General features: G+C 39.5%; 1 protein-coding gene across 3 annotated transcripts; it reads right to left on the reverse strand.

Moving 5' to 3' along the window:
- Nucleotides 1–373: 373 nt before the first annotated feature.
- Nucleotides 374–11,847, reverse strand: TAF1A (TATA-box binding protein associated factor, RNA polymerase I subunit A). Of its 3 annotated transcripts, none has more exons than XM_038177364.2 (10): nt 11,580–11,847; nt 10,244–10,413; nt 9,316–9,429; nt 7,859–8,057; nt 6,927–7,057; nt 5,901–6,059; nt 4,957–5,023; nt 3,611–3,731; nt 2,088–2,248; nt 374–701 (listed from the first exon to the last, which is right to left on the reverse strand). In XM_038177364.2, the coding sequence occupies exons 2-10, from the start codon at nt 10,256–10,258 to the stop codon at nt 580–582; spliced, it is 1,089 nt and encodes a 362-aa protein (XP_038033292.2). In that variant the 5' UTR covers nt 10,259–10,413; nt 11,580–11,847; the 3' UTR covers nt 374–579. The 3 variants fall into 3 exon arrangements, with proteins under 3 accessions (XP_038033292.2, XP_027308899.3, XP_027308903.3); XM_027453098.3 differs by having other exon boundaries at nt 11,421–11,846; XM_027453102.3 differs by lacking the exon at nt 11,580–11,847 and adding an exon at nt 11,093–11,246.
- Between the last annotated feature and the right edge of the window lie 2,542 nt (nt 11,848–14,389).

Below are 14,389 nucleotides of genomic sequence, written 5' to 3' on the forward strand. Positions count from 1 at the left end.
AATGCAAAAAATAAGGTATAGAGCTCTCCTCATTTTCCATATATTTCAGGAAGTCAGTTATAAGCACAAGTTAACATAACATTTACAGGTTAAGAGACTTGTTTTCACACTGTACCACATACTGTTCCTAGGTGAAGACACCAGCCATTAATGAATGCTACAGCTGGCTGTGAATCGATTTTGAACTACTTTCCAGCAGCCTTTTAAATCACCATCTATACATCTGAACATAAGAAGGATCAACCTTAAAACATTTTTGATACAAAAGTTCTATACCACAATTACCAAATACAAGGTGTATTTGAAATCAGTGTTGTTTGCATTTCAACACAAAAGCATGGGACTAATATTAAAGAAATTCTTCAGCCCCATATGTTGGTTGATATTCACTTTATTGTAAAGTAAGTAAAAAACAAAGCACTTTCTTTTCAAAACAAATATATAAAAAAACCTACTGAGTTGATAGGGTCTGCCTTTTTAGACCAGTACCAATACAGAAGTCAATTTCACAGAGGGGAAAAAAAAAAACACACCAAGAACCTCAAAGACACCTTCTAATCACAGCTGTACAGAAGAACCTCAAAGACCAGATATTCTCAGGCAGACGGGACCGTGCCTATTCACAAATTTCTTCAGTGTCCGAAATCTTTTCACCTGAGCTTTGCAGCCTTGGTGTGATACGTATTTGAAGTACTTACAATCTAAGCAAAAAGAAGAAAAAGTGATGTCAGTTATACCATGATACAAGTAAACAAAATCCTTCCACTTTTTAAACAACATGCAAACATCTAAGTTCTCAGTAACAAAAAGTAATAAAATAACCCAAGGCACATTAGCAACAGAACTGCAATACTAAATAAACTATCCTCATCTTACCCAGGAAACATTCTACATTTATATAATTGTATGCTGTATCTTGCAGAAAACTGTATTACTCTTCAGATACAATAAGAAATAAGATGTCAGAAGTAAAGAAATATTTACTTATCACATTGGATAAGTAAAATAGAAGCTTGCATCAGCACCAATACACACAGAAGCTCCATTAGAGAAAATCAGGACTGGAAAAAATTTATTAGACATATGGAAATAAAAGCTGGGAGACAGTAACGTATTACTGAAAGCAAGAAACGTCTGCAACATAAGAAACTGTTTTTATGAATTATAGAAGATAAGTTATAGAAAAGCTACCAAAATGTCTAATCAACCAGAAGTCCAAATTTGTCTATATATTTTACTCTCTAGACCATATTCTCATTCTCAACTTCGCTACTGCTTCTCAGCCTGATTTACCACTTAGTTACAGCAGCATTTCAGAGAATGCTACCAAAGAGGTCAGTTTGATAGGAAGATGAGGATCATGACTGTTTCCACTCAAGACCTCCCTCCTCCTCTTTCTAGCACTACAACACTCACTTGGTCCCTAAGGACCAGGGGGAATGGGCTTAAGTTGCGCCAGGGGAGTTTTAGGTTGGATCTTAGGAAGAACTTCTTTACCGAAAGGGTTGTTAGACACTGGAACAGGCTGCCCAGGGAAGTGGTGGAGTCACCATCCCTGGAGATCTTTAAAAGACGTTTAGATGTAGAGCTTAGGGATATGGTTTAGTGGGGACTGTTAGTGTTAGGTCAGAGGTTGGACTCGATCTTGAGGTCTCTTCCAACCTAGAAATTCTGTGATTCTGTGACCATCTCCTCCCCAGTATTTGCTGACACTGCACCAACTGCAATCCAGCAAGCAAACTTTTCACAGTCCTCAAAATATCCGACAGGCTCCTGAATGGGTATTTTTTTTAAATTGTGGTTTCAAGGTTATAAACAAGAGAATAAGTAGTATTGTGACTGCTCAGCAAGGCAAATAAAATGGAACCCTAAAACAGGATAAAACAAGTTACACAAAGTATGTCTTACTGAGGAATACCCAACCATTTTAAACAACTTTCTCATGTTCAGCTTCAAAGACCGTAGTCAATAAATGAAGGGATCTGCACTTCTTACAGGGAGTAGTCCAGTTGCCTGTCTCATTCAGGCTAGAGCTAGACATTATTTCTATCCTATGTAGTGAAAAAGGAAAGAACATTTAGTATTACCTTTTCCTAATAAGACTCCAGCCACCAGAGCTTTTTCATACGTAAGGCTTTCATTTTCCTGCCAATTCCTTTTTGCTGAATAGCGGCTAAAATGGAAGGCAGGCCACCAGTCCTTTCTGGAGTTCCACTCTTCCTTGATCCAGTCAAGATGCTTCTCAGAACTAAAAAAGGTAAAACAAAATATAGAAAAACTTCAATTGGGATGAAATGATGAAAAGAAGGCGCTGAATTTTATGATCAGCATGCTGCAAGTCTCAGCAATTGCTAACAGACTGGTCTTATGCTGCAGACTGAAATATTAATTGTAAACAGAAATGCCTTTATTTTTTTAATTAAAGTCCTTGGCAGCACTAGTGAGGCAGGAGGTATACTCAAACAGCCTTATTGAAAGTTGGCAGTAATGCAGACTATGGTGTGAAATCAAGTAAGTTTGACTCCTATGACAGTTTGTCAATAGTAACAAGACAGTTGATTCATGTCAACAAATTAGTAGTATGAATAGGTTTTTTTTTTAAAAAAAGGTTTGTGTTACCCTAGGCATACTCAAAGACTAACTTATCCTGAATACTTAATCCCAGTAACTCACATAACAAAGACTTTAAACCAAGCATTTCAGAAATGTAAGCAACTTAGAATGAGAAAGTGATATTCCCCTAATATGACCAAGATGTCCTCTATATTTGAAGATACTCTGAAGTTGTGTCTTCAAGTAAAAAAAAAAAAAAAATGCAGGAAAAGTTCAAGTATTACGCCATTTTTGTTAACCGTATGCAATACTCCCAGCTTTAATCCATTAACTTCTGGACCTTAACAGCAGATGCTGTACTAAGAGGTAGAAGAAGCAATGAATCAGAAAAATGGGTCAAATGCAGTACTGAATTAATTTACTATAAATATATTTAAGACTTAAAAATAAAATCTTGTTTGTTGGGAAAAAAAGTCTAGACATTAGAGGCCTTCTGGGCATGGACTGCCTGGAGATGATTCCTTCTTAAATCAGAGTCCCTGTCTGGCAGCAGTGAGACATCAATCCCCAGGCTCAGCTTTTAAGAATACACTAGCTGCATTCTGTAACAGTTACCATCATCACACAGCAAAGGAAAACACAGCACACCAGTCTGTACACTATATACCATGCCCCTATTGCAGCCCAGCAATTCTCAAACCACCTTCTAATAATGTATGCATAACAGAACAGAAGATCAAACAAGTGTGTTTTTTTTTTTTCCTTTAAGTGTTTGAGCAGTTCCTTGTGCATAAGCACATAGCCTGGTAAAAACCTTTGTCAGGTGATGACAATACTGGAAACTTGAGAATTTCCTTTAGTAGTTTCTTCTTTTCTCCCAGTGAAAGCATAGTGAAGCCAAGCACTGCCACAGGATTCAGGTGAACTGACTCTTCCATTCAACAGCATGGAAGATGAAGGCTACAAAGGGGGACTTTATCAATTTCCCAGAGATGAAGACCTCTAACTGACACACAAGTTTGGTTTTAGTATATTGTATCAGAGATACCACACTTACATTACAATTTGTTTCACCTGTCTTGCCAAACAACTCCATGCTTTTACGTTTTCCTTTGTGCCAGCATAATCCAAGGCTGCAAAAATTACTTCTAGCCCCAGTCGACGTTTTTTTCGTTTCTCTGGGAAGAGATTAGGCCAATTAATGAATTAGATTAGAACTCATTAGTAAGCAACAAATGAAATACTGTTCTCCATCCAGCCTTCCCACACATTGCTGCTTTCCCAATTACTGAGAGCTCCCCCATTATCTTCTGCTTTTTCCAAGAGAGAAAGTTAAGGAAGACTTCCTGAGTCTAGAGCATAACTCGTTAGAAAGATCCCCTCTCCCTACTCTCATCCTGCTCAAAAACTGCTGACTCAAGAGGCACACATAGGACTGCTCACTTAGCCCACACTGCCTTGCTTACAACAGTTGCTGCTGTTGTAATCAGAGCTACCAAGCTGGTGCTGGTGTTCAACATGTTCTTTCTACGGGAAGAGAACACAGTGCCCTGGAACACTTCAAGCCCTGAGATACCAAAACAAAGAATTTGGATTGATGTGAATAAAACAGGCATTTCACATCAGCAGCTAATGTACCAGAGGTGTTCTAAAAATGACCTATCACAGCAGGTAAATGTAGGGAAAGTTATCTTTATCATTATAAATTCCTTCTTCAGAAATCAAATTGTCCACAAGAGCTACAAGAACTTAAAAAATATGTCATGCACAAACAGGAAAAGGGAGGGTTTAACCAAGAGGGTTTTTTCTTTCCAGAGAAAAAAAAGAACAATCTTGATTCCATGACATTTCATCAATCTGCCAACTAGCTGAAACATACCAGCTTGCAAGAAAATATGCAGCTTGGAATGCAATCAATGCATGGAAATTAGAAGAAAATTAGAAAAAATGGAAGTCTCCAAATTAGAAGACGTTTCTACCAGCCTGAAAATAAAACCTCCTCTGAGGAGGATCAAGATTTTGTTCTTTGATTGGTAATGATAAAAGAAGGCATAGGTCCGTCTCAATTCCTCCAGAAGAGAAATAAGAAATGTCATGGAGGAAATGGCAAGCCTGGCATTCAGACCAGTGTACCACAAAAAAAAATATTTTTGAGATCCTGGCTGTGCATTACAACATACTGCTCTGATCAGCCTTTAGACTTAGAAAGGTATTTGCTTACACAAGTTTGTAAGTGCCTACTGACTCATATGCATTAAAGTTTCCTATAATCAGAAAGTCAGGTTTGGGGTTTTTCTTTTAATAAACAGAACTACTTTAGTAAGTACAAAGAAGGCTGCAGAACAATTTCATATCATTCTAGATTAACAAAATCAAAAAGAACAAATATATTTAAAGACTTACTTGATTTTTGAAGCATGATATTAAAGTCTATCATTAGTTCATGAGAGGGAACAATATCATGCAAGATCTGAAACAAAAAACAGATAGATTATTTCAATGTGAAACCTTCAAGACTACTGCCTCATCAAGAGAAGCACTAACATCGGAGTTTTGGGTGTCTTAGGTAGGAAAATTAAGCGATCTGGTACCCAAGTGTCTTGATACTAAGAATGATGATCAAGGGCTATTTTGCATGTCTTTGACACAACACTAACACAACGCTAAAAACTGCTGTGAAAATGGAATTTTAAACATACAGACTGCAGTTTAAAAGCCTAAACTTAATGAAGCTTTTCTTTGAAGTATTTGCCCTAACAAAAGCGTTTTAGTGCCATCAAGTGGCAGAAGAGATTGAAAACCATTGTTGGAAAGAAGTTAACAAGATCAATAAGCAAAGACAGTGAAAGTGGGAATTTAAAAACAACTCTGCAAAAGCTTAATGCAGCAAGGCCTTATCTGCCACCCAGCAGAAGTGAACTTCTACTGCAGCTTAAATGAACGGCTAATTGAAAATAATGCAACTAACTGCTAGACAGGATCAATATGTGAAAAAAAACAAACGTCTAATAACTTCTTGAATATTGTAAAGATCAAACTACAACAAAAAAATCGATATATGTTGTCTACACGCACCTTCAGAGACATGTAAACATGCACTCTGAGCTCATTTCTGCCCCAAGTTACAGGATGCATCAATCATACAGGTAGAACAAAGACCTGAATACGAAGATGGTAAGGGATACTGTTTGCTCCACCCATCAGCACCCCTCCCACTAGCTTTCCTCTAACCCTCTACTTTCCATAAAGAAGAAGGTAAGGTAAATACTGTAACAGAAGACAACTGAACTGTCAGACCACCACGTAACACAAATGACCATGGGCTGTATTCACTATTTAATATATACCTTGAGTGCAGATACGAGTGATTTCTTTGATGCGCCGTGTCTCTTTAGGAACTGATAGAAGTAAACGTGAGCATTGGGATTAGATGGAAACTTTGAGTTGTAGGCATATTCACTTAATACTTCGCGAGCTTCCTGGTGGTCTCCATAGAACTCCAACAACTACAAGAAGTTAAGTTCATCATTAGCTTGCCACGTTACCAATCAAACTTTTACAACTCATTTTGGGCTGCCATAGAATTATGCGATAGCATGGTCTGTGTCTAATAATGCAGCAGATTAGATGTAACACCAGCATATTTTAATTTTACTGGTTACTCTTATCACAGGTAACCAAAAAACCGCACATAAAGGAAAAGGAGAAAAAAATTACATAGGAGAAAATTATATCAACGCTTCTTTGATTGTTAAAGAATTACCATTACTGTTCACTGGAAAAAGACATAGAAGCAGCCTGCCATGTCTTTGAAGAGAACTCAGTGACAGAGCTTGGCAGCTGTCAGCACCCAGTAAAATTCCAGAAGAAATACTCAAAGAACTCAGAGCTTATCTGCATTTAGAAAAAGTAGATCTTCTCAAAGTGATTTTAAGATTAACTTTATTTCTTAGTTACAACTTCTAAGAAGATATTTGAAAAACAGGACTGCATGTTCGGCGTCCAAGATCTAGCACAGCAAGAAAAACATTGCCCTGCCAAAAAGAGAACTTGCTTTCAGGAATTTAAACAAAGCAGCTGTGCTCCTATTTCTCTGCTAGCACCATGAAAACAGAACACGCAAGCTGGTTGTCTTTCTTTTTCCTGGCAATGCAGAAATAAAGTCCTTTTTGTATTCTATGGAGGCTCTGCAGCCCTACCAGGAGCAAACACTCCAAATCAAAGCTAGTGAGGTACTATGTACTATGTGTTTTTAGAAAAAAAACTTCACTGTCACTCACCCACACACATGAAACTAAACTGCAGACAGACATCTTAATGAAAATTAGACAGGGAAACACAAAAGGAAGATGATCTGCAAAACATGCTCTTACATCCACATAGGATTTCACGAAGAGATCCCAAACTCCAGGTATTTTGATGATCTCCTTTAAGCTCATTGCTGCCTTCCGAAAGCAACTGTGCATTTCCCGTTCAACAGACGAGTCTTCAAGTCCTTCCTTCTCTAGGAAAACAGGAAAGAATGCCAGAATTAACTTTGCTAATCAAGAGAGTTCTTGAAGTGCTGTACCTACAAGACAAACATTTTGCTAAGCAAGGACTCCAGTCAAAGTTTTTAAGAAAAAAAGGACTCAGTTGCACCAGTATCGAAACAAGAATTTTTCATTGCTCTTCACTTCAGTTGAATTGATTGAATTTACAATCAATTTGTGGGGCATAGCAGGCAGTGTTCCAAGACAAGAACACTACCAGCACAAAGAGTTTAAACCAACAATACTTAGTTTCAGAGAAACAAGCAGAGATCCAGCCATACAGCCAAGCACGTATATGCAAAATTAGGCACCACACACACATAGCAGCCTACATATCTTTACCTTTAGAAAAAGGGAAAACTCAAATACGGGTTTTGGGAGCTTTTGTTAGCACTCAATTCTAGCAGCAGTAAAGTACTGATGCAAGGATGAAGAAGTCACTGCTATAGGTGAATACATTCCTTTGATGTTTCTTTTAGGTGATGTTGGCTGGATATAAGAACTGTGATTCGGGGTAAAAGCATTGCTTTGTTTGAGAATAGCATTTCAGGACACTAGAAAAGTGCACGAGTGTTCTGTTTTGGCACCACCAATGTTGCTGGTACAGAATTACAATCCACACCCTCAGCTTTTGAAACCTAGCATCTCACCTTGGTGCCTTCATATGTAGACACAGACAGAAGAGCAGCCCACATGGAAATGCTGCTGCTGCAAACACCAGAACAAGGAAGTTGAAGTTCACAGCTCAATACAAAAACAGTACTAGGACTTACCATACTCTAAGAGGGTGTTCTTCTGCTTGGACCAGCTATAGTAGTCCAGCAGTCCCCTGTAAGCCTGAACCAGTTTCATCTCTTTATCCTGAGCAGTTGTTTGTTCTCCAAACCTCCAGCTTTCCGCCAGGGACAGGTTTTGGTACGCTTCATCTATCAGTCCATTACAAAGGAGATGGAAGGCATGCTCTAAACAAACCTGCAATTCAAACAGTCCATACCACAGTGTTTCACATCAAGAATGGAGAGAACCTCAGCAAAGATCTACACAGATGTGCAGGGCAAGAACAGAGACTTATTACTGACACCCATGTAAAAATATTGCAAACATAGTAAAACATTTTAATTAGAAGCATGTTTTACACATTGTTTTTCAAACAGTATCTTTACAAGGAACTTTGGAGAAAAATGCAAGAAGGGGAGAATATGGGTGCCACTGCGGGACAGAGAGGTGCATCAAGAACCTAAGTCATTTTCCTGTCAGAAGGTGCTGGAGAAAGATTATTAATCAAAAGCATATCTGACATACAAAGATGCATCCCTGGGAGGGAAAAGGGCTTAAGCTCTTGAAATCTGTGTGGCAGGAAGTCATCATTCAAGTGGTAAACATTCAGCAGTACTTACCAGGGCAGCAAAAAGCAGCTGTCTCAAAAACCTACACTGCCATTAACAAGTGCTCTACCTATTTTAGAAGGCCTAGAAATGACCTGAGGAAAACCAGTTGGGTTACACTTGGTAGCCTATTCAGTTTGTTACCCAACTGCAAAATACCTAAAAGATGGATGTTCTAGCACCCTATCATGTTGATTAGGCACTAAATCAAAGTCTGAGCCTTCAGTTGGCTCTAGTAAACTCTTGTACAGAACTTTCCTTGGAGGCCTTGAACAAATACAACAGAATGAAAGAGAGAAGCATTGACACAAATGAGAAACAGTCAAGAAAACCAGAACAGCAGCAGTTTGAATACACCATCATAGGAAAAGAACTATAGCTGGGTGACACAGGGGCCACAGAATAATGCTTAGTGTTTTATACACAGATTAGGTACTTGGAAAATGAGCAGATATTGATGGCAAAATTTAACTACAACTGTAGTCAGGAGCACAGTGGCCAAATTAACGACTGGACACAAGATTTCACAGGTGTTAATGTGCAATTAGACGTTAACAGGCCACACATGTAAATGAATTCAACAGTTTTAAATTAAGAATAACTGCAGAATCTAGGCACTACTAAAGACTGACATATGTACCTATGATCAAATACATAGATCAAATTAGAAGTGATCAGCTATAGAATAGCCCTTGAAATATCATGCAACTGGTAACTCAAACGTACCATCTTTTTTGGCACTATTATCAACAACATTGAGAGAGCGCTTTCAGTGATAGTAATACTCAAGTAAACATTCAGGTAAACGTGTGGAAAATCATCAAGATTGCATTAAGTACACTCACCTTCAAATACCTTTTTACTCCTAAAGTTTTCATCTGTTCCATGAAAGAGTTGAACTCTCCTATGCTGCCACGTGAATGGTTGCACAAAATTTCTGTTCCTACTCTCCAAATAATCTGGGGAAAAAAGATTCAAAATAACCTTAGTATAAAAATGGGATCAGTCACCATATGCATATGTATAATCTTATCAAACTTGTAGCAACTGTAGCATATGCATAAAATGTACATTTGAATTGCAAATAAAAGATGAGTACTAAGTGTTGTCTACTGGTATTGTTACCTACATATTAATCTAGCATTGTTATTTATTTTTTCAACTGACATTCCATGGGTGCTTCGCAATTACTCATTATAAATACAGCACTTCAGTAAAGCTTATGAAAACTGTATCTGTTAAAAGGCTTCCCCTCCTCTTACTAAAAGCAGTATGTTTCAGAGTTATTGAAAACTTCTGTTTTCCTTTAACGTTTTCCCACAGAGATGTAAGGTACACAGCTCTTCAGACTTATCAATACAGATCATTTCCAATCAGATGTAGCTTTCCCACCTACATGCATTTGTTTTCAAGGTCTGCATACAAAACATAAACAAATCAAATTAGTTTATTTATCAACTCTGCTTGATCCCCTTCCTCCTGCTTCTATCCCAATACCTGGTTGAGTTTTGAAAGCACTGGAAAAGCTAGCAGAGGCGTCAATGAGCCACTAACTTTCAAATAGATTCTGATTGATGGCATGCTATTTGAAAACTAATTTAATAAGGGACTAATTTAATTTATGAACATTTTCTAAGTTTTCAGCTCTTACCACTTTTTAATAAACTTATGATTAGCTTGCTAAGACAAATGGTGGTCTGAAGATGACAAATGCTTCTTGCAAGTATTTTTTCTCAACTGCAAAAAAACCTCTGATAAGGGACACGGACTTACCTCTGAGGGACCCATGTATTCTACGGAATAGTCTTTCTCTATTGACTCAATGTAGAAGGTTAGAAACTCTGCAGCTCTTTTCCACTGCTTCTGTAATATGGCATCCTGAATGTAACTTAAACATACTTCCTTGCTCTTCTTGAAGCTTGATTTGTGTTCGTGGGAAGATGCTAAACAAGTCAAAACACAAACAAAGTGAACCAAACCCACTATTACTTTTTACTCAGATAACATACCTGCTATTTTAGCTCTCTTATATGATCTCTCTCAGACACTACATAGAGTCATCTTAAGCTACATAGTCTTGATGTTAAACACACCTATTTTCTGCAGTAGTAAAGACGGCAACAGCTAGAAATATGAAATGATTTATTCCGCACACAGAATGCAACTGAAGGCACTTAAAACAGCAAAGCACCAACATCACATATTATTGCCCCACCAGACTTAGAAGGCCACAGTGCTTTGATAACTTCACAGTATGTTTTGCTATATTTTGGGGACCTCTCTCTTCAGTAATTTATTGTCAGCTGAGCTTAAGGCTCCAGCACACTGATGATTCATACACACACATGCAAACAGGCCGTTCCAGAACTAACAGTTAAATAATCCCCGCTATAAACACAAATACACTTAGAGAATTATTCTCTGAAGCACGAGCGTGGAAGGAGGCCGCTTACTCTGTTTACATGGACACTGCTTCAAATTCTGTTATGGCACAAAACTGAATTCTTGTTCCCACATTTGTTTCGAGCTTACAGCTGTGTGATAGCTGCACACTACAGTCCAACACACCCCCACACCAAAACCCATGCCACAGGAGCCTTCTTCATCAAACCCACCCCCTACCTGAATGCTGTAGGAGAAGGAGTAACTCCAGTACTGGCTCACAGCACTTTTAATACAGCGCATTCTACAGAACTACCTCTAATTAACCTACAGTATTGTATGGTGTGGTCTTCATGCATATTTCTAACTTGACGGGTTTTAAATCCTTTGAAAACAGAACCCATAAGGAACACCCGTGGCTCAGAGGCCGCCAGCGGGGTGTGCCAGCAGCAGCACGGAAGCTGCACAGACCCGCAGCGCCCCAGGGAAGGAGGTCGGGGGGCTGCGACAGCACACAGCGGGAGAACAGGAGGCGGCGGAGGCCGGCCCGTTCCGTCCCGGCCCTTACCGGCTCGGTAGAAGTGCTGCGGCAGGCAGGGCAGGTGCAGGGCCGGCAGCAGGGCGCTGCCCGCCTCAGCCACCAAGCCGTCCATGGCGCCGGCTACAACGGGCAGAGCCCCTGGGCGGCCGCCATCTTTGACCCTGGCAGGGGAGGGGCGGCACTGACCCCGGCTACTGGCCACGGCTCGTCCTAGCCGGCCCAGCCAAGCCCAGCTGCTGCAGAGGTACAGCCCTCAGGGCTCGTTGTCACAGCCACCGCGCCATCGCGAGCAGCTCTCGGCTCCCAGAGCGTGTAGGGCACCGGCATAACCCGCCGAGGTGCCGCATGCGCCCTGAAGGCGGCGGCGTCACCGCCATGATGAGACCGCCCCGGGCGCCTGCGTAGTGAAATGGCCGCCGGTAACCGGCCGTGTGCTGGGGCACCCCACGCGTGGGGTATCCTAAACCTGTGATATCCCAAAACATGGGGCGTTCAGATCCGCGTTTGGTTTTACAAGCGAGTCCGTCCAGCCCCCGTGCCCACCTCCGCCCTCCTTCCCTCCCCTAAAACTCAGCCACGTGAGGATGAGTAAATAATAAAGTACACAGCAAGCTGGCTCAGGTTAAAGGTTCCCCTCACCCAGCATCCTGGTTCAGCTGTAATCAGTAACAGATGGCAAGAGGAAAAATACCAGGCAGAGCAGCCGTCTGTGGTGTCTAAATATTTAACCTCAGTATCGTACCTTAATATGACATTTAATAAATCAGGGGGAGGCCGCAGATGTGTCCCTTTACTGCTATTTTTCTTAAAGCTGTGTTCTTCCTGTTTTTGACAACAATTTCAGTTCATAAATATTCTGTTTTATTTGTTGATAGCTAACTTGACCATAAACTGTCTTTGTTCTGTAGCACAACTTCTTAACCAGTGTCATCTTCTTTGTCTATCCTTCACAATTTGCCCTTCCTATCCGTGTCTCACTGATCACTGGTGTATCAAAGTGTGGCATCACATCCTATTACACTGCATTAATTCACCTTATACTACTACGCTAATTTCACTATCCAGCTTGCCCACAATTCATTTCTCAGATGTGTGTAGAAGCATGTTTACATTTGGCTTGCTAATTTTTATCTTCTTTTGCCACTCATGAGTCTTTGCTGATTGTTATGTGAACACTGCCAATGGATCTTGTCAATAAATATTAGTTATTAGTTTGATAGATACCTTTGTGCAGGAAAATTGCTTTGCAAATGTAGACACACACAAACCTTTACATTCCCCATAGTTAACGGAACACTTGTACTGGAATACACGCGTTTCCAATGTTGGGGTTGAAGGCTGAAGCAAATTTTGCCTGAAATACCTAAAATGAAGAGAAATATTTCTCTTTTACATCATGCATTGGGGAAAGCTGTGGGTACCTTGTTACTATGAAATACTTGAAGTTGTAGGAAATGCTACATGGTTGCAGTGATTAGACTCATGTATACATACTGACTGCAAGCTACCAATTATTGCACAATAAAGGCAATGACTTATGCAAGAAGTATGTGATCTTGTTTCTTTTCACATCTCCCTTTCTTGCCCTTGCCTTTATGACTACAGACACCGTTACCTTTATCTTGGTCTTTTACTAAAGATAAGCTTGATAACCTTTACTGACACCTAATTATCCAACAGCTCTGCCTTCACAAGCAAGTGGACCAAATGACCAGGCTGGAAATTACGTCAAGAAATAATAATAATAATAATAATATCAAGGGAAAAATCACTCGTCTTTCATTCATCTGGTTGTTATAAAACGTAACTTGAATATACTTATTCCATATACAGTAGTGTTTTACAATCTTATAATTTTGTTATGTTTTTACTCCATTGTTCCTTGGTACAGCTTATGTTTGTATTTCTATGGTTATGTTAGGAGTTAAGCATTCTTATGAGGTATTTTTCAAGAGAAGTACAGCTAACAACTCAGGCTGTTTGCAAGTTGTGATAAAACTGAAATCTAAGCTTCACAAGTTAGGCTTTCCTAGAGCTTTCATCAGGCAGTACTAGCAATGACAAGTAGGTACCATCTCTTTTACAGAACGTGAACTACAAAAATTTCAAACAAATTCAAATTTCAAAAATGTCAACAAAAATGTCAAACACAATTCCAAAGCTTTTTTATAAGGTAATTAAAATAATAAATTGCTGTAGGTGGAGGGTGAAAATAGAATGGTTATATTTTTCTCAGAGATGATGTAGCATCATCTAACTAAGCCTAGCATCATGTAGCTAAGTATCATCCAACTCAGCTTAGATCTCAGATCCCATTTGGTGAGGCTGTAGAAATAAGTGTGTGTAAACTAAAAATCAATAATTGTGATGATACGGTAAAAACATGAGTGGTATCTCTAATGCAATTAGCAGTGGTGATTGCAAACTCTTGTGATGGGAGCTGACAATAAGTGCAGCAGTACAATCAACTGTTCCTTCAGCAGTTGCAGAACAAATCCCCAATAGCTAATGTTAAGTGTGCTTGCGGATATATCATTAGAAGAGGTTCTTAAAAACAAGGAAAGCCAACTTAGTTGTCTGGAGTTGCTCTTTGACATGCACGAAAAAACAGAGTCCTTCACCTTAACATCAGTTCTGCCAAACACCTGTTCATTTTTGGAGCAGCTTCAGCATTTGCCCTTTGGAAAGTGTTTTTGGTTTTGTTGTTTTGTTTTGTTTGTGTGTTTGTTTTTGTTTGTTTGTTTCCTCCCCCGCCATTTGATAAGCCATCAATAAAACTCTCTGATCATACCTATCCCTTCCCGGCTGTCTTTTATGCCCTTTGCCCAGTCTGCGATGAATGAATGATACGGGTCTGAAAACAAAGGTGGAGAAGGTGCTTTCTTAATTTCCCTTCTGTCCGTGACTGTTGTGACTTCTGCTGCTCTGCCATTTTAGCAGCAGAAAGCCTCTCTAAAACAACATAAACGTAATAGATGCAACGAGGAGCTAACAGA

The sequence above is a fragment of the Anas platyrhynchos genome, chromosome 3 (assembly GCF_047663525.1).
Source record: "Anas platyrhynchos isolate ZD024472 breed Pekin duck chromosome 3, IASCAAS_PekinDuck_T2T, whole genome shotgun sequence".
Classification (NCBI taxonomy): domain Eukaryota; kingdom Metazoa; phylum Chordata; class Aves; order Anseriformes; family Anatidae; genus Anas; species Anas platyrhynchos.